At 45.7% G+C, this 18,617-nt stretch overlaps 1 protein-coding gene across 1 annotated transcript in view; it reads left to right on the forward strand.

Moving 5' to 3' along the window:
• Positions 1-2,288: 2,288 nt before the first annotated feature.
• The window catches only part of Iqce (IQ motif containing E), a gene marked incomplete in the record, with an annotated part of 47,965 nt that continues 31,636 nt past the window's right edge, over positions 2,289-18,617 (forward strand). Inside the window, 5 exon segments of the mRNA XM_013521153.1 lie at positions 2,289-2,390; positions 9,831-9,878; positions 10,768-10,813; positions 13,618-13,746; positions 15,181-15,251. Of these exon segments, the coding sequence (XP_013376607.1) occupies positions 13,683-13,746; positions 15,181-15,251 (135 nt within the window).

An 18,617-nucleotide genomic window follows, 5' to 3' on the forward strand; every position in this document is an offset into this window, starting at 1 on the left:
CGGTGGGTGGGTCCTTTGGCCTTTGGGCTTAGCGTCTCCAAACGAAGTCCTCATCTCCGTGCCACAGGCACTCAAAGCCCGCAGATAAACAAGGTTCGTTTTCCTATAGTATCGATTTTACACTTTTACAGCAAGACTTTGAAGCAGATACCAATTTTATATAGAAAGCAGAATTTCTGTGGATATTATGATAGAAATGAGACTTTAATAACGTCGACGAGGGAAACACTGCACAGCTCCCTTCCCTAATCCTGCGGGGCCCTCTCCCAGGCAGGTATGACTCCTTGATTGAAAAACATTGAAACGCAGACAACTGCCCTGAACTTTGATTAATGGTAAGATGAGATGATAGTGAATGCTAATATTAACCTGATTGCGTGGCTGTGGGGAAAGTAAAACAAAATAACTCTGCTAGATGCTAAACTTCAAATATATGTGTGTGATCCTAGTGCAGCTCTGGGAGGGAGGATGCTATTCCTATCCCCTACGATGAGGAAACAGGCACAGAGAAGCTCATTAATACGGGCTCATAGCTACTGAGATGGCACAGCCTAGCTTGAACAGTTACCACAGTTATGAATACTATACTATACTATTACTATACTATACTGGTCCACAATTTTTTATCTCCCAACAGTGTCTGATGCAGCACCCCTTGATCTAATGCATTGATAGAACTACAGTGAAACATTAATATGCACACCAAGAGGAATAAGTAGACACTACAAATAAACACAGCTCTGCGATTTTCCTCCAGGAGATGAGGTTAAGACAGGTTTTGCCATCAAATTGAGGTAGAAGAAATAAAAGGTTAAAAGGCAGACAAGGAAGTCATAACTAAAAATTGTACTTTTAAGAAGAATGCAATTTTGGGGCCTCAATCGAAGTTACCTAAGGCAATCCATATCCACGTGCCCTCCGTTAAATTTAGGCTCCGTTCCTGCCAGACCCATCATACCCAAAGTTTCCAGGAATACTGACAGTGCATAAATTGGTTTAATTTAAAAAGAGCAGAAACCTGATCTAAGAGTTTGACAGAATCCAAAGAATGTTTAATTTTTTTTTTTTTTAAGCTGAGCTTTCTTTATACCTGTAAAATGGACTTCTACGCTTAGGGGGACCTTGTCTCAGGACTTCAATCCTCTCAATAGAAGCACAAATGTTCCCTCTTCCAGAAAATAAATGCTTCTCTCTTGAGGGCCCGCACTCTATTTCTTTGAGTGTGTAGCTTTTGATTTTTTTCTAATAAAACCTTTCCGTGCCTATGATTAGTCCTGAAAATTCTTTATACGCGAAGGGAGTCAGCGAACCTCCCGACAGCCTACAAAACGGGTTACCTCAGTTTCAGGAACCGCCTTGGACCCTATCTAATGGCAAAATGAATTGTGAAAGGTTTTCACAAATTTTTAAAACTCAGAATCATAGTGCCAGGAGTGGTGATGCACGCCTGTAATCCCAGCATTCGAGGCCAACCTAGACTACATAGCGAGTCTCTGTCTCAAAAAAAAGTCACAGGTAGACACTGTCTTCATCATTAAGGGAAAGGCAACGAAGCCGGGGTGAAGGGGGTGCACGGGATACAAGTTTTTAAGCAGGTGAGTGGCCTTGTGAGATTTGCCCTTTCTAAACAACTCTGGCAGCAAGCGTTTTTTTTTTTCCTTTTAGAATGCATCAGAGGGGCTGGGGATTTAGCTCAGCGGCACAGCGACTGCCTGGCAAGCGCAAGGTCGTGAGTTCGATTCCCGATACCGGAAGAAAAACAAAGACAAACAAAGAATGCATGAAAGAAGATGTAAATAAAACACCCAAACTTAGGACCAAGTTCTACCTGCCACTGGGGTGGAGGACCGAGACACTATGCAAACTGTCAGCACAGTGACTTCCGGGTCAGCCCCACGCCCCCCGAACCCCGCAATTCGGGGAATGTCTGCAATAGGCTCTTGGCAAGACGCTCCGCGCAAGCGCATTCCCACACTGCGCACGCGCAAACCAGCTGGACTCGAGGGGCGGGGTCACGGGGGCGGTGGCGCGGTTGCCATGGCAGCAAGGAGTCTGGCGCCAAGGCTAGGGACAGTCTGGCCGGCTGCGGACCTAGACGGCCGAGCCCCGCGCTGGGGCGGCCGGACAGCACCATAGCTATGAGTCTGGGAACGGCCTCGGAGACGGTAAGATGCCGCGCTCTCCCTCGCGCTCCGGGGTCGGGGATACGGGGCGGGGGACAGGAGGCCGCGATGCAGCGACTGCTGCCCGATTGTTACCGCACAAGGCCTCCAGCATGTCAGCCGCCGTCGCGCTCCGGCCTCCAGTTCCCGTCTGCGCTCGCGGAGCCGCCGCTTCCTGGGAGCCCTCCTGGACTGCGCCTCCCGCGAACCTGCTGCCGCGTCCCGTCGGTGAGGCGCGAAGGCCCCTGTTCGATGTCGGGGGCCTCTCGGAGGCGGGGTGCCGCTCGGTTCCCCACCTGGGCCATAGGCTGACAGCGAGGCGCGCCTCTGCGGAGCAAAGGCCTCCAGTGTGATGGAGACCAAATGGGGACGAGCTGTGTTCCGGTGGGGGAGGGCAAAGCAACCGGAGGGTAATAAGTTCATGGCAGTAATGAAATGTGACCCGGGAGGGCTGCTGTAGATCGGGGGCCCAGACGGCCTCTTTGAGTTGTTGCTCTCATTCACGGCTCACAAATACCGAAGAATACAGGCTGAGAAAGGCCTGGGGTATAGAAGCAGCAGGTGCAAAGGCCCTGGTATGGAACAGTGTGATATGCTCCAGCAATTGCTGGTATCAGGCTGGGCGAGAGGAGGGAAGGGAAGGTGGGTATGGGCCTGGTAACAGTGAAGCACCTTGAGTTTATTTTTTCCTGAAGGAAGCCAGTGGAATGTTGCACACCAGCCACAGGGCCCAGAGGGCTGTGTTGAGCTCACGGACGGTGAGGCTCTGTAATGCTGGTCAACTTGGAGCAGCTGCAGTCAGTACTTCTCCCTTGAGGGATCCAACTCCCATCTCTTCGGCAGGACCTGCCTGTCTGTACCCGCCCTGAGTTACTGACCCTTCACCCACCTCCCCTTCTCCCCCACCAAAGCCAGGGCCTTGTACATGTTAGGCAAGTGAGCTTCTCCAGCCCTCCTCCCACTGTAAGAAGATTTGTGTTCTGATTATGAAAGTAATTCATGCCCATTGTAGAAAATTTGAAAAATTATCCATAATGTGGTTACCTCCAGAAAGTCAGTTCACATTTGCTGTACTCTAATATTTTTCTGTACGTCTTTTCCCCATACATTTTTAAAAACTGAGATCATATTTATATTGTCTTGTAACCTTTGCCATCTACTTTTATGTTAGCACTTTCCATAGCCACATATTTTTAAAAACGTGATTTTAAAACTTCTAACCCTATTTTATTTATCCTTTTCCCTGCTTTTACTCTTTTGAGTTTTTTTTCTCCTAGAGACAGTGTTGCTATAATTTTCTGTGGGTATGTAATATGCATATCAGGCCCTGTCCTAAGTTCTGAGGACACAAAAGCAACTTAGGACCTGATGCCTTGGTCTCCAGGGATTCGGTCCCATGGAAGACTCAGCCGCAGCACAGGCAGCCTCGCTTGTGGTTATTTTGCTGAGCTCAGTTCTGTTTCCTTAAACCCAAAGGCACCTTTTGAAGGTAGAAATTGCCAAGTCCATCCGTTTCCTAGCCTGGGATCAGAGCACCTCTAGGTGAGCTTGTGAGGTTTTGGGAGCCCCTCTAGAGTACATGCAGGGTGCTCATCCACCTACCTGGCTGCCAGCAGCCCAGGGACTGCAGTGCACTCCCAGGAGGTAGAGTGCCAGAGGGCAGGATCACCGGTGGTTTGAGAGCCATACTTGTGAAGGGGCTTGTGGTGTCCGAGAAGGATGAACAGAGCACTCATGGGCTTTCGTGTCTGTCTGCTTCTGCTTTGCTCTCCAGACCCCTGCTCCCTGGCCTTGGCCTAATCTCATGTCACATGATAGGAGAGGCCTTGGCATCTGCCATCCACACAAGGAAAGCTGGCAAAGGTCCTGTCCGCTTGGAGCGTGGGCAGATCCTTGGCTCCCAACCATGCCTGCAGACTCCACTTCACTGTGAACACGGTCAGCTGTCTGTGTTTCCCTTTCATAAACTCCAGCAGACAGAGTTCTTAGAAGCTGAGGACTAAAACTGAGCGATACGTGGGGCCCAAGAGGCAGGCCTGTGGGCTTCGGCCTCCCAGGAAATCTTGCTGTTACCACTCTTCTCTGCAGATTAAAGCGTATTGGTGACGTTCATCTCTCTCCCACCTACATGAAATTGAGATTTCCAGATTCACCCATGACTGTCAGTCTCCTGTTTCATGCACAGACTGTGTTTGTTTATTACTGCTCTGAGGAATGGCCATTCGGCAGCAGAGTGAATAGTTGTCAGTTTTGATTCAGTCTGGGTAGCCAGGCCTTGTGCCTGATGTAACTTTTCAGGTTTTCTTTTAACACATGAGCCTTTTATTCACTGGAAATTATTTTGGTATCAGGTAAAAGGTAAGCATCTAACTTTTTTCTCCCCAAACAGCCAGCCAGTTATCTTAACTTCACATGGAGCAATTCATTATTATTTTTCTAAAACATCTTCGAAATTTTTCGGATGCTGGGGTTGGAACCCAGGGCTTCACACATGCTGGACAGGTGATCTACCGCTGAGCTACATTCTGAGGTATAAAACATCTTTTATTGAAATATGACTGTCAGGCTATACAATTGACTCAAAGTATGAAGCTCAATAGAGCTGCAGCTCAGTAATATAGTCATAGAACATCTTTTCATAGGTTAGTCATTTGTATATCTTCTTTGGAGAAATATATTTTAGACTCAGATTTTTTGCCCATTTTAAAAATTGGGTTGTGGGCTAGGGATGTAGCTCAATGGTAGAGCAGTTGCTTATCGTGTATAAGGACTGGGCTTACTCCTTAGCACTGAAAAAAATTAGCTTCTTTTTTTATTATTGAGTTGTAATGAGTTGTATGAGTTGTATGAGTTGTAATGAGTTGTAATGAGTTATTGAGTTGTAATGAGTTGTATTATGAGTTGTATGAGTTCTTTATACATTCTGCATACTAACTTGTTGCCAGATATATCATTTGCAAATAATCTCTACCATTCTGCGGTTTGTCTTTTACTTTCTTGCTGACCTCATGTCTTAGTTACTTTCTCGTTGTTGGGAGAAAATGCCTGACACCCACAAGTTAAAGGGGGAAAGGTTTATTTCAGCTCACAGTTTGTAGAGGTTTCGGTTGATAGTGAGCTGGCTCCACTGCAGGGCAGCATGGCAGGGAGAAAGAGCTCATGATGAGGCAGGCAAGAAGCAATGAGACTTCCTCTTTCCCTTTTTATTCCATACAGGCTGCAAGCCTATTGGTTGGTGCCACCCACACCCAGGGTGCGTTTTCTGTCTTCAAGTAAATCCATCACTCAAGTCTAGAGCTATGCCAAACCAATCAATGGGCTAACCAGTATCACACCCATTATCTAGTCACTGCCAAAAGCTCCACCTATGAACATGTGAGGCTTTGGGGAAGCATCTAGATTTAAGCCATAATACCTCATTATTAGTTTTTGTGGTTTTTGTTGTATATTGCTATTCTTTATAGAACAAAAAGCTTTTAATTATGGTACAGCTTTGATAGTTTACCTTTTTTTCTTTCATTCTTTTATTTTTTCTCTTTTTCATTTATTTTATATATATATCTATTATATATATGTATATATAATTTTTTTTTTGAGACAGGGTCTCACTATGTAATTCAGGCTGGCCTTGAGCTCACTTTGTAGCCCAGGCTGGCCTCAAACTTGCAATGATCCTCCTGCCTCAGCCTCCTGAACGCTGGGATTGTAGACATGTGCCACCATGCCCAGCTTCTTTCACTCTTTTAGAGTTACAGTGTTACCCAGTTTAAGAACTTAATTCCAGAATCATGGAAAGAATTAAATTCATGAACCAAGTCACCACTGTATATCTAAGAAATCATTCTGTGATCCAGGGTCATAGAGATTTGTATGTTTTCTGCTATAAGTTTCATGGTTCTAGGTCTTACATTTAATCTGGTGCATTTTGAGTAACTTCTTTTGTGTATACTATAAGGGAGAGATTTTTTTTTTTTTTTTTTTTTTTTTTTGTACCAGGAATGGAACTCAGGACCTTGCACTTGCCAGACAGGCGCTTCGGCCGCTGAGCTATATCCCCAGCCCGGGAGAGGTTCTTTTGCATGTGGCTGTCTGCTAGTCTCAGCACTGACTATCCCAGCACTACTCTTCTTTCCCCTGCATAGTGTTGGCTCCCTTTTCAAAAGTCAATTGACCATAAATGTAAGATTTTTCTTTCTGTACTCTCGGTTTCATTCCTTTGGCCTATATGTCCATTCTTACCCCAGTATCATTGTCTTGATTACTGTAATTTGTAGTAAGTTTGAAAGTTGGGGGCCAGGGATATAGCTTAGCAGCACAAGCGCCTGCCTGGCATGCGCAAGGTCCTGAGTTCAATTCCCGGTACCAAAAGAAAAAAAGAAAGTGGGAAGTATGAGTCCCCCTGCCTCAGCCTCCCAAGTGCTGAGATTACACGTGCACCACCCGGCTTATATATTTTTATTTTTTAATTTTTTTTGGTACCGGGAATCAAACTCAGGACCTTGCGCTTGCCAGGCAGACACTTATGCCACTGAACTATATCCCCGACCCTTAATTTTCTTAATTTCATTCTAGGTTTTTCATTGGCAATGCATACAACTGCATTAGTACAACTGTATTAATATGTCATATGACTGTTGTTTCTAGTTTATTTATTTATTTATTTTTGGTACTGGGAATCGAACTCAACCTCATGCTTGCCAGGCAGGTGTTGTGCCGCTGAGCTATATCCCCAGCCCTGTTGTTTCTTACAAACTTGAACTCATTTATTAACACCCCCCACCCCCAATATTGGGGATTGAACCCAGAGTCTTCACACTGAACTGTATCCCCAACCATTTTTAAATTTTGGGACAGGATCTCATTAAGTTGCCCACGGTGGACTTGATCTCACAGTCCCCCTGCCTCAGCCTCCCAGAGCACTGGGATTGTAGGTATATGCCACTATACCCAGCACATTTACATGGAATATCTTTCCATGTATTTAGCTCTTTAACTTCTTTCAGCAATGTTTTGTATTTTCCAATGTATAAAATACATTGTGATAATTTTTTAGTAGCTTCCCTAGTATTCTCTATATTATGGCCATGTTGTCTGTGAATAGATAGTGCTCATTTATTTTTCTCAGATTGTGCTGGCTAGGAGGACCAGTATAGGCTGAACTAAAGTAATGGGAAAAAGTACATTGCTGTCTCTTTTTTTCATATTAAGAGGAAAATATTCAGTCTTTCTCCTCTAAGTATGATGTTGCTCTGGTTTTTTATAGATGCCATAAGTGAGAAAATTCTCTTCATAGTTCTTTCAATATTTTTATCGTGAATGGGTGTTGGGTTTTATCAAATGAATTTTCTACAGTTTCTAAGATAATAATAACGGGGTCTTGCTTTTTTGAGATAATGATACTTTTTAGTCAAGATGGTGTTTTACATTGATTTTGGTATGTTAACCAACCTTACATTCATTTGTGGGATAAATCATACTTAGTCATGGTATATGATCCCCCTTGGTATAATTCTTTTTATATGTTGCCAGATTCCATTTGCTAGCATTTCGTTGAGGGATGTATATATGTATTTAAAAGGAATACTGATCTGTAGTTTTCTTTTTTTAACAGTTTCTGTATTTGGTTTGCTATCAGGGTAATGCTGACTTCAGATAGTGGTTTGGAAGGTTTTCCCTACTTTTCTAGTTTTTGGAAGAATTTGTGAAGGATTTTCCTTTTAGAATTTGATGGCATTCACTGATAGGACCGTGTGGCCCTGGGCCTTCTCTTAGTTCTATGCAGTCAGTAGTATTGTTCCCTCTTAGTCCATTTTTGGTAATTTAGTGTCTTTTTGTTGTTGTTGTTGTTGTCCCAGGAATCAAACTGGGGACCTTGTGCTTGCTAGGCAGGCGCTATACCCTGAGCTATGTCCCCAGCCCTGTAATTAATTTAGTGTCTTAACTCTTTGTTTCTGGTCAGTCTAGATAAATGTTTGTCAATTTTGTTGTTCTTTTGTTGATCAAGAACCAGTTTTGGGTTTTATTGATTTTTTTTTCCAACTCATTTAGTCTCTAACCTTTATTTCTCTTTCTACTTGCTGAGGGTTTACTTTTCTCTTTCTACTTCCCTGAAGTGGCAAGTTATTCACCTGAGATCCTTTCAGGTAGGTGTTTGCAACTACAAACGGCCCCTCCCTCTGGACTCAGCTTTCATCCTGAGGTGGAAGGTGAGGTTGTAGACCTGACATGACATCTTAAATGTAGACATTTACAGCTTCCCTTTGGGCCCAACTTTTCACCTGAGTATTTTCTAATTTACCTCCTTGGTTGTTTAGGAATGTATTGTTTAATTCCAACATTTGGGAGTTTACACTTTTTTTCTCTCATCTATTTCTCCTTTCCACTGTGGTCAGCGAACATATATTGGCATGATTTCTGTCTCAATATTTCTGTCTCTTTGGTCCTGTTTTATGGCCTATCATATGGTTTGTGTTTAATGTGCACTTTAGAAGACAGTGTATTCTGCTGTTCCTAGGTAGTGTTCTATGAATGTCTATGGGCTTATAGTGTTTTTCAAGTATTTTAATTCCTTATGGTTTTTTGTTGGTGCTGTTGCTTGTTCTTGCAGTAATAGGGATTGAACCCAAGGCCTTCACCTCACACACTGAGCTACATCCTCCATTCTTTTTTATTTTGAGACAGGGTCTTACTAAGTCCCTAAGTTGTCCAGGCTGAATTGAAACTTGCAGTCTTCCTGCCTTAACCTCCCAGAGTGCTGGAATTACAGGTTTTTGCCACCAGGCCTGACTTTCATCTGGTGATTTTATAATTTCCACCGATAATAGTCCCTACCTAAGTCACCGTGTTGACACATTGTCATTTAATTAGCTAAGCAAGGCCTCCTGTGGTTCTCTGAACACCTTGATGGTTGCTGCTCTACCTTCTTGCCTGCACCCTCTGCCATAGCAATGTGGTTCCAAACAAAAGCCTCGTCCTAATTGCCAGCATATGATGAATCATTACTCTGAAAGAAGCTTTAAATGTATTCTGCTGTCTCTCTTTTTAGCTTCAACCTGAGTTAATACAAGGACCTTCCTCTCTTTGGAAAGCGGTCTTCCTGCCTGAAGTCTGGCCCTAGTGTTAGTTGGTGGGACTTTCCTTGTATCCCCTCTGCCAGGGCAAAATCCCTGCCGTAAGAAGACAGGAAGGTTTGTGAGCCACGTGTCTTCTCATAGAATAACACATGAGCTAAGAAGGAGTTACAGTAGTTGTTTTCTTTCTTTCTCTCTCTTTGCGGTGCTGGGGCTGGAACTCAGCCTCCAACGCCATGAGTATGTTTTCTAAAATATGATTGGCCTGTTCTCGCCGACACATAGATTCACCATACTGTGATGCAAAGATGAATAAATGTCAGAATGTTTAAAACAGGATGAGCAATGAAATGTTTTGTCTAGAGCTCACTTTTTATGGAAGGTACACTGCACTTCTACAGGACACCGTGTGCTGGTTTGAGGACAGGAGCCCCACCAGCAGGACTTGCTGTTGGCCTTCTACGCTCCTCCCCTCTGGGAGGCTCGGCTGTCTGGAGACTCCTGTGTGTGGGGCCCGCTGGATTCTGTTTCAGTGTTATGCAGGCTGTGGGAGACTAAGCAGTGCCTTACAGTGACAGTGTTTCATCTCTTCCTGCAGGGAGATGACAGTCTGTCCGCAATCACCTTTGACTCTGACTTGGAGCCAGTAAGTATAATAGGGGCCCGCAGTTCCCGCTGAATGCTGCTTGGTGTCGGAAAGTTTCAGTCCCTTAGTTAGATTTGAAAATTGGTGATTATAATTTTAAAACTTTTTTCCAAAGAGAAATCCTGAGCAAGGTTCGTGGAGGCAGATGACTAGTTCCTGTCCTGAGCCTGGTGTTGGTCTGGACCCTGTCCCCAGCCCTGACACAGGAGGGAAGGGGGATGGAAGGGGAAGGTGCAAAGGGCCCAGCATGGCCTGGCCTGGCAGCAGGTCTGGGGGTGTTGGAAACTGGCCAGGAGGTCTGGCGGGGAGTGAGTGGTCCCCAGGCTGGCCCTTCTGGGTCAGCTACAAGCTGTGCTGTGTGCCAAAGGACGCCTGCCAATTGCTCTCTCAGTGAACAAGTGAAAAAAATGGGTCTCACTGCACCGGCACAACTGGCTCCGCCTTGGGCACCCTCTGCTGCCCTCTCCAGGGAAGGACTGTTCTCTGCTAAGTGACCTCAGTGAGAACATGGGCCCAACACAGGCTCATTCCTTGCTGGACTCTTCCTTCAGGGGCTTTGCAGGTGACTTACTTCCATGCTGGGCTCAGACAAAAGTGTGCCCCAGTGCTCCAGAGAAGCCCTGGGAGAAGACCCACATTTGTGTGGGATCTTCCTTCTGAGGCCCAGAGCGCAGGCCTGGTGTCCTGTGCTTCGCTGGCACTACCCATGTCCATGAGAGCACTGTGGTGCCCTCAGTCCCTAGCCACCTGCAAGCGAGCGCAGGTCTCAGTGAGCTCAGCCCGCTCTCGCCCCCTCTGTGAACACAGCAGGGCTTCTTGCTGCAGATAGAATGGGACATGGGGGGAAGAAGCTCAGCCTGCCCCTCACATCCCTTCTTCTTCCCCCCAGAAGACAAAGCGGAAAGGTTTCCACAGACCTCCTGCCACATCACCAAGTAAGTACAGCCGGGCCTCCCGTACCCTCTGATGCCCACACTCATCCTGGAGTGCTTCCAAAGGCAGCCCTTTTCTGCTGTCCTGGAGCCAGGTGGAGTTGGTGAGGGATGGCGGCAGCAGGACTACTTCCGTTTGCCCTATCCAGGGGCATTCTCAGGCTACCCTGTGGCTAGGCTCCTGAATGCGGCCCGGCCGCTGCCCTGCCCAGCCTCCCACAAGGCACAGGGCTTTGTGGCCTGTGTGGGGCGCTGTGCTGAGGCGTGGGCGTTCCAGGACAGGCGCTTTGTTCCTTGTGGGATCTCCCAGGTTTGTTCTGCTGCCGTGATTCTTCTCTTCCACACCCTCAGCAGGGTGTGGGCAGCTTTGTCCTATTCTTGGATGGCCTAGGACTCAGTGCCCATGGGAGAAGGCTGCTGAGATGGGGTTGATCCAGACGCCAGCAAGACCTCCTGATTCATCTCTGCTGTCACCTTGCTCTGAGCACAGCCAGTCTCAGTGGCACGATTGTGTTTACGGCACCATGAAATCCTAGACTGGCTTCCTTCTGCTCCCAAGACCCTGGCCTTCCCTGACCTTGCCCTCTGTATGTGTGTGTATGTGTTTTGCACACAGGTCATATTCTTCAGACATACTCATTGTGTACATGAGACTTGGAGAGAATACAGATGAGCTGTCTTACTGACACAACACGTACTCTGCTGTGAAGATTACGCAACACATATTATGAGTAATATACACCTTTCAAAGAAACCAAGGGCCAGGGCTGCAGCTCAGAGTAGCACACTTGCCCAGCACACACTAGGCCCTGGTTTCAATCCCCAGTAGGCAAAAGAATAAAGGGAAAAGGAAAGTTAAGTTCTTATTGAATGCCAAACATTCCAAGTGTTGGATATCAATAATCAAATTATTTTCCTCTTGAGTTTTGTCAACATCAGAATTGTTTTTCCTGGGATTTAGACCAGCCAGAGGCTGAGCCTGAGCAGGGTTAGGCACTTGACCTACAGTGCAGCCCAGCTGTCTCCCCACAGCCCAGGTGCCTGCTCAAAGACCCATGCCCCTCCTTGCAGCCCCCTGCGTCTCCTTGTGGAGAAAATCCTCAACCCCCCACACCAGTGGCCACATCTCAGTACCACCCCCAGCTCCCAGGCTGGTCACAGCCCCTTGAGACTTGTTCAGGATCTGTTTTTTCTGTCTGGATGTCAAGTGTGGGGACATCAGAGCCCACATCTGTCCCTTTTACTCAATAGATGTCTTGAATGCCTGCTTAGTTTGCACAGAGGTTTGCAGTTTCCAGAGTTCTGAAGCTCTTTGTCCTCCCAGCTGCTCTGAGCATCCTGCTCCTTCTATTAGATTCTTCAGGCACTATCAGACACCAGTGTGTTTCCGTCCTTTTTTCATTTTCCTTCTGTGCCCTGGCTTTTCTCCACATGCATACATGTTTTCCTGAGGAATCCTTCCAGCTCATTGATAAGTCCGTACACATGACAAGAGAAATGTGACTTATGCGCTCTTCTTCTCTCACACTGGGGATTGGACCCATGGCCTTTGCATGAGCCACATCCCAAGCCCTTAATTTATTTTGAGGCAGTTGTCTAGGCTGGGCTGCAACTTGTGATCCTCGTGCCTCGGCCTCCCAGAGTGCTGGGATGACAAGTGTGCGCCACCACGCCCAGATCATGGTCTCTTTCTGATCATTGATTTACTTTTAAGCGTTGAGAGTTTGCAAGACCTGCAGGACACCTGGAATCCTGGGGTGAGTGAAAGTGTACCCCAAGCCCGGGTAGCATCATTCCCTTCTTCTGAGTTAAATGGGAAACTTTCCATTAATTGTGACACCATGGGAAAAACTTAATAATTTAACAAATGTAAACATCAGGTAAATTTTCTGGACCTTCTACAGGTACAAATTTCATTGCTATTTAAAATATGTAAGGGCTGGGGATATAGCTCAGTGGCATAAGGGCCTGCCTGGCAAGCGCAAGGTCGTGAGTTCAATCCCCAGTACCGCAAAAAAGTAAAAAATAGGTAAGAATATTTTGTGGGTACCTTCATTTTTTGCATAAAATTGTCAGAGTTTATATAATTAAGAGGTGAAACCCCAGATAAAAAGAATTTTGAAATTTTTCTCATTTTAATGACAAAATCAATCGCTTCTCGGCCTTCTGGCTAAGATCAAGTGTAGTACCTGTTCTTATCAGTTTAATGACAAAAGAATGCTCTGGGAAATAGAATTTTTATCATTTATTCTAGACATTTTGTGTATTAAATTTTGAGTATTACCGCCATGTCACTATGTAGCACCATGGAAAATATTTATGTTAAAGGATACAGAATTATACCTTTGCTGTGGGTGTGACTATAAAAACTGGAGGGGGACATCAAATATAATATTTGTAGAATTATTACATATTTTAAATTTCCATTACTTGTTTATACTAAAAATTAAATGAGAAATGTAAATGTAAATGTGTATAGATTCACATACTTAATACATGTGTATAAAAGAATCATAAAGCTGAGCACGATGGCTTGCATCAGTCCCATCTATTCGGCAGGCTGAGACAGGAAGATCCCTTGAGCTCAGGAGCTCAAGGCCAGGCTATGCAATATAGCAAAACCCAATCCAAAAGTTTTTTCACATTAACTAAATAAAATATCTATATTAAAGAATTTTGCCAGTGTTTTTGTCTAGAGTCATCATAGCCTTTGAATATTTTGTTTTACCATGTTTGTCTCTAAAGCAGTCTGTTGAGGGAACATTGATGTTTTGCAACTCAAAAATCATGTGTTGTTGGCTTTTCAGAGTCACCTTATTACTCTAAACCAAGGAAAGTGGCCTCCTGGAGATCTGTGAGGACCCCAGGAAGCATGCCTCTGAGCAGCAGGATGTCCTTAACCCCACAGAAGCTGTGGCTGGGAACTTCAAAGCAAGGTGTGTGGCTGCCCCGTGGAGGCACCCGCTCCAGAGCAGAACGGTGGGAATGCCAGGGTGGGGCTTGAGGTGACAGAGGTTCTAACGTTGCCTGTTTGAGTGATGTTGTCTGTAATCTCCTCAGAGCCCCTGAGTACATGTGGCATAGTCTTCAAGCCCTAGGTAGGCGTGAGCTCCCTGGTTCCGCCCCGTGACGCCAGAACTGCCCTCGCCTCAGGCTATCTTGGCGCTGCACGGTGGCGTGTTGTGTGTTGGAGCAGCGCCTGCAGGAGCCACCTGTTAACGTTTTTAGGAGTTTCCTGGGCTGCACAGTGTCACATCAGCAACTGATATAGGGCATTGTGAGAATAGTTACACTGCAGAAATGGCCAGACATTACAAATCAGGGCTTCACTGATTTTTTTTTTGAGGCATGATTTCACTATTCAATTTAGGCTAGCCTTGAACTCACTTTGTAACCCAGGCTGGCCTCGAACTCGCAGTGATCCTCCTGCCTCAGCTCACTGACGTATTTTTGAGAGGCAAGGCGAAACATTCACCAGCACACTGGTGGCTGACTGCTGGTATCTCAGAAAGGTTGAGGAGAGGTAGTAAGTACCTCCCAGTGTGTTTGCTGTACCACTATATTCAATCCTTGTACATTCAAGCTAGAAAGCCTGCTCAGCCCCTGGAGCTCTAACCTCACCCCTTGAGCTCTACCCTCACCCCAGCAGCATCCCAGCTCCCTGACAGGCTGTGAGCATGGAGAGGTTCAGCCTTCGCTCTCCTGCCAGCAGGTGTGAGCGTGCCACTGTGACAGGAAGAAAGAACTCTGGATGGAGCTGGCCTTTGCCAGAGTGAGATTGCTGGCTTCATGTGGAAGCTCCGTCCCTGGGACATTTGGGAATGTCTTAAGGACAGTGTCTTGTAAAGGTCATTCTGCCCTCCTGGGAAGTGACTCATACAGCCAGGCACCCACTGTGCCGGGAAAGAAAACAAATTGCAGATAATAATACAAAGGCTGAATCCCACCAAAAGAAACTGTATGTTTTGCATTTCTGTCCACGTGTTCTGCTGGCCTCTCCTTTGGGCCTCTCCAAGGAAGGATAGTTTCATTTGTATTTCACTGTTCCTTCAGAGCTGATTTTACCAGTTAAGAGTTGTATTTTAGGCTTAAATAGTTTGGATTCCTAACATACTAGGTGTTACATTAAAACCACAGTAAAACTATCCTTCATTGGAATGGGTATTGATGCTGTGTGGATTTGTTGTCTTTGGTTTTCATTTTATTTGCTGTGCAAAAAACTAAGTATATCACATTCCCTGGGATTCCTTTTAGTCCTTTTACATAGTTAGACCAGAAGTTCTGTTAACTTCCAGGTTTTCTTTAAGACATAGCCAGGAATTCTTTTTCTTTTCAGTGGTCTCCTAAGAGGCTTATATATCGTCCTCTAGGTCACGTCCCTGGGACTGCCGTCTATAGAGAGAAAGAAGACATGTATGATGAGATTATTGAGTTGAAGAAGGTAATGTTCTACCAGCTTTTCATTGGCTTAGCAGCAGTAACCTTCCATAGCTGTGGGTTGCAAGTCAGTATCAGGGCAGCAGTACCCTTCTGTAACAGTGGACTGCACATGTGTATCAGTTCTGGGACAGTCTGCATGCAGTGGCTTGAGCATTGTGACACTGGAGTCTGTGCCCTAGCATCATGCCTTAGGAGCTGGGCCACCCTAGCTGCATGAAGGCCTGTTGCACCAGCTGCACAAAAGGCAGCAGAGTTTTAAGTAGCCCTGGCTATGTGCAATCACCGAAGTTTAGATTCTGTGCTCTCAGATAGTAGGATAGAGAGGACTGGGTAAGGATTCAAGTCACTTTGGAGTCCCTGCACCTTGGAATTTGGTGTTGTGATAAGGGCTTTGGTACAGGATCATAGCCTTCTATTCATGTTATCGCAACATTCCACACACCTGTCCCATCCAGCTCTTTAGACGCTCCTTGAGATGGATGGGCCAGTTGGTACAGCTATCACCTATACTTGAGACTTAGAGAGGTTAGTCTGTCCCAGGTTCAGCCAGTAGCAGAGCCAGGGTTCCGTCACTGCCTCCTAAGGCCAGTGCTCTATCCTAGAGACACTATGGTGTGATTGGTATTGAGAAATAGCATCAGCATCACTGGTATCACACTGGCTTCTCCTCCTCTTCTCTTCTTGTTTCTTCTCTTCTTTTCTTTCTTCTTTCTTCTTTCTTTCTGTACTGGGAATTGAACTTAGAGCCTTCACACTGAATTACAGTACATCCACAACCCTTTTTAAAAAAATTTTGAGAGAAATTCTCACTAAGTTGCCTAGTCTGGGCTCAAACTTGTGACTTTCCAGCCTCAGCCTCCAGAGTGCTGGGATTACAGATGTGTACCACCACACCCCGCTTCACACTGGTTCTTCATATACATATATATGTATATGTTTATGCCCCTGGAGAAATTATCCAGGGTGCTGTCCCTGCTGATAGACCTGCCATCCACCCAGTTGAGTTGCATCTGCAGGACTATTCAGGCAGGCACCAGAGCATAAGCAGGGCTTTGGCAGCCAGCAGGCCCAGGCTTGGTGAGGAGTCTGGAAACACCCAACCTGAGCAGCACCACCCAGGTAGGCTATTGTGAGAAGAGCGTTCTGCCCATGACAGCTGTGCAGCTGTGAGAGGGCTGCCAGGGAGGACGCACGTGCCCTGTCCTTGGTGTTTCCAGCAGAGGACAGGCTGTTCGTTAGGGCATCATAGACACCATTCCCTTTTAGTCAAGAATGGTACCAAACGGACCCTGAGAGCCCCCAAAACTGACTCATCACTGTAACAGTACTCTGGGAGGAATCCTCCAGAAATAGATCTCAGAGAAAATGGTACTGACCCTTTGTACTTGCTACTGTGGGTCTCTGGATAAAATCACCTGGATTCCAAATTAAAACAAAAGAGGCTAAGTTTTCAGTACTCTGTTCTTGGGGATCTTGGACATCAGCATTGTTTTATATGCAAGCAGTGCCTCAGTTTCTTGTTTAAAAATGGTGATGGGGGTTGAGGTGTACTTACTGATAGAGTAATTGCCTAGCATGTGTGAAGCCCTGGGTTCAAACCCTAGCAAAATAAACACAAAAAATCATACCAATTTGATAAGCCTGTGGTGAGGATGTCATAAAATAAATCCATGAAAATATTTCAGCGTAGTACCTGATATACAGTGATTGGCTTGCCTTTTTTTTTTTTGAGACAAGGTCTCACTATGTAGCCCAAGCTGGTCTCAGACTTACGGTGATCTTCTTGCCTAGCTCTCAAGTGCTAGGATTTCAGGCATGAGCCACCATCTTTGGCAATACTGGCCAGTTTTTTAAAACTGACTTGAAAAACAGATATTCCTCATTTCACAACCTACCCATGTAATGACATTTGGACGCACAGCACAGGAACATGAGCAGCAGTGGGCCGTATGGTGGCTTCTTCTATAGTACCATCCTATAATTTTTGCTGACTGTACTGTACAGTATAGTAATGTAGTTTTATATTCTGTTATACTGTATATTACAGTACTGCATGTAAGAGTTAAGCAAAAGAAGCAAAGTCATCAAGTTGGAGTTTCCTTTGACCACTTCTTTGTTCTGAATACCGTAATGTACATACCATATACAGTTCCTCATTTAGCGACCAGTCCAGTTAATGACCTAATTGCAGGACCATGTCTTGGTCGTTAAACAAGAGCTATCTGTAATTAGACTCAAGAACATTGTGAAAGTAGTATAGAGGGGTCCTGGGTGCCCTTCACCCCACCTCCCTCAGTGCACAATGTCACCAGAAAACCTTCCTTGGTACAGTGTGTTCGTGAGGTTCTGTCACAGCACAGGTGTAGACTCGTACATCACCATGCTGTGGAAAAACAGCTGCCCAACAGCCCACAGAAATCCCCTCACTCCTCCCGCTTCTGTGTGGCCAGTCTCTAAAGTATAACTGGGATCACAAAGCATTTGGCCTTTCCAGACCGTTGTCCCCTCAGTGCAGCCCTGGAGGCCCCTGGAGGTGCTAGTGGGCCGATGTCCCTTTCCACTTGGCATGACCCTCACTGCGTCCTTCTCATAGTGACAGGCTGTGACATTTTTTATATACTGTCATTTTGGCTCAGGTCAGTGTTTTATTTTTTGTTTTTTGTTTGTTTGTTTGTTTTTTGAGACAGGGTCTTGCTATGCAGTTCAGGCTGGCCTTGAGCTCACCTTGTAGCCCAGGCTGGTCTCAAACTTGCAATGATCCTCCTGCCTCAGCCTCCCAAGTGCTGGGATGACAGGCGTGCACCACTGTGACTGGCTTGGTCAGTGTATTTTTTTAAGACTTTCTCTTGAAACTCCCTGAGATGTGATCAGATTATTTGGAGCTGTGTAGTTTAGTGTCCAGTGTTTGAAGGTTTGCCTGTGATTTTTTTGTTGTGGTTTTCAGTGTGAGTGTATCATGGCCATACAACACTCTGTTTTGTTCTTCTGCACGTATCGAGGCTCCCTCCTGGTTCTGATGTAGCCCAGCTGCTTACAAGTACTGGGTCCCTGTTGGTAGCCACAGTGTTGGACAGTGCTATGAGCCCTCCTCTGACCTTGCTGGTGTTTTCCCATGTTTTTGTTTTTTGGGTTTTTTTTTTTTTCTTGTCTTTTTAAGACAGGGTTTTACTATGCAGGTCAGGCTGGCCTTGAACTCCCTTGTAGCCCCACTGGCCTCAAACTCACAGTGATCCTCCTGCCACAACCTCCCGAGTGCTGGGATAACAGGCGTGCGCCACCACGTCCAGCCACCCTATGTTTTGTCACCTATGGAGAGAGGGTATCAAGGTTCTGCTACCATCATGAGTTTGTCCATTTCCCTCAGAGG

The sequence above is a fragment of the Chinchilla lanigera genome, unplaced genomic scaffold, assembly GCF_000276665.1.
Source record: "Chinchilla lanigera isolate Chin_1 unplaced genomic scaffold, ChiLan1.0 scaffold00059, whole genome shotgun sequence".
Classification (NCBI taxonomy): domain Eukaryota; kingdom Metazoa; phylum Chordata; class Mammalia; order Rodentia; family Chinchillidae; genus Chinchilla; species Chinchilla lanigera.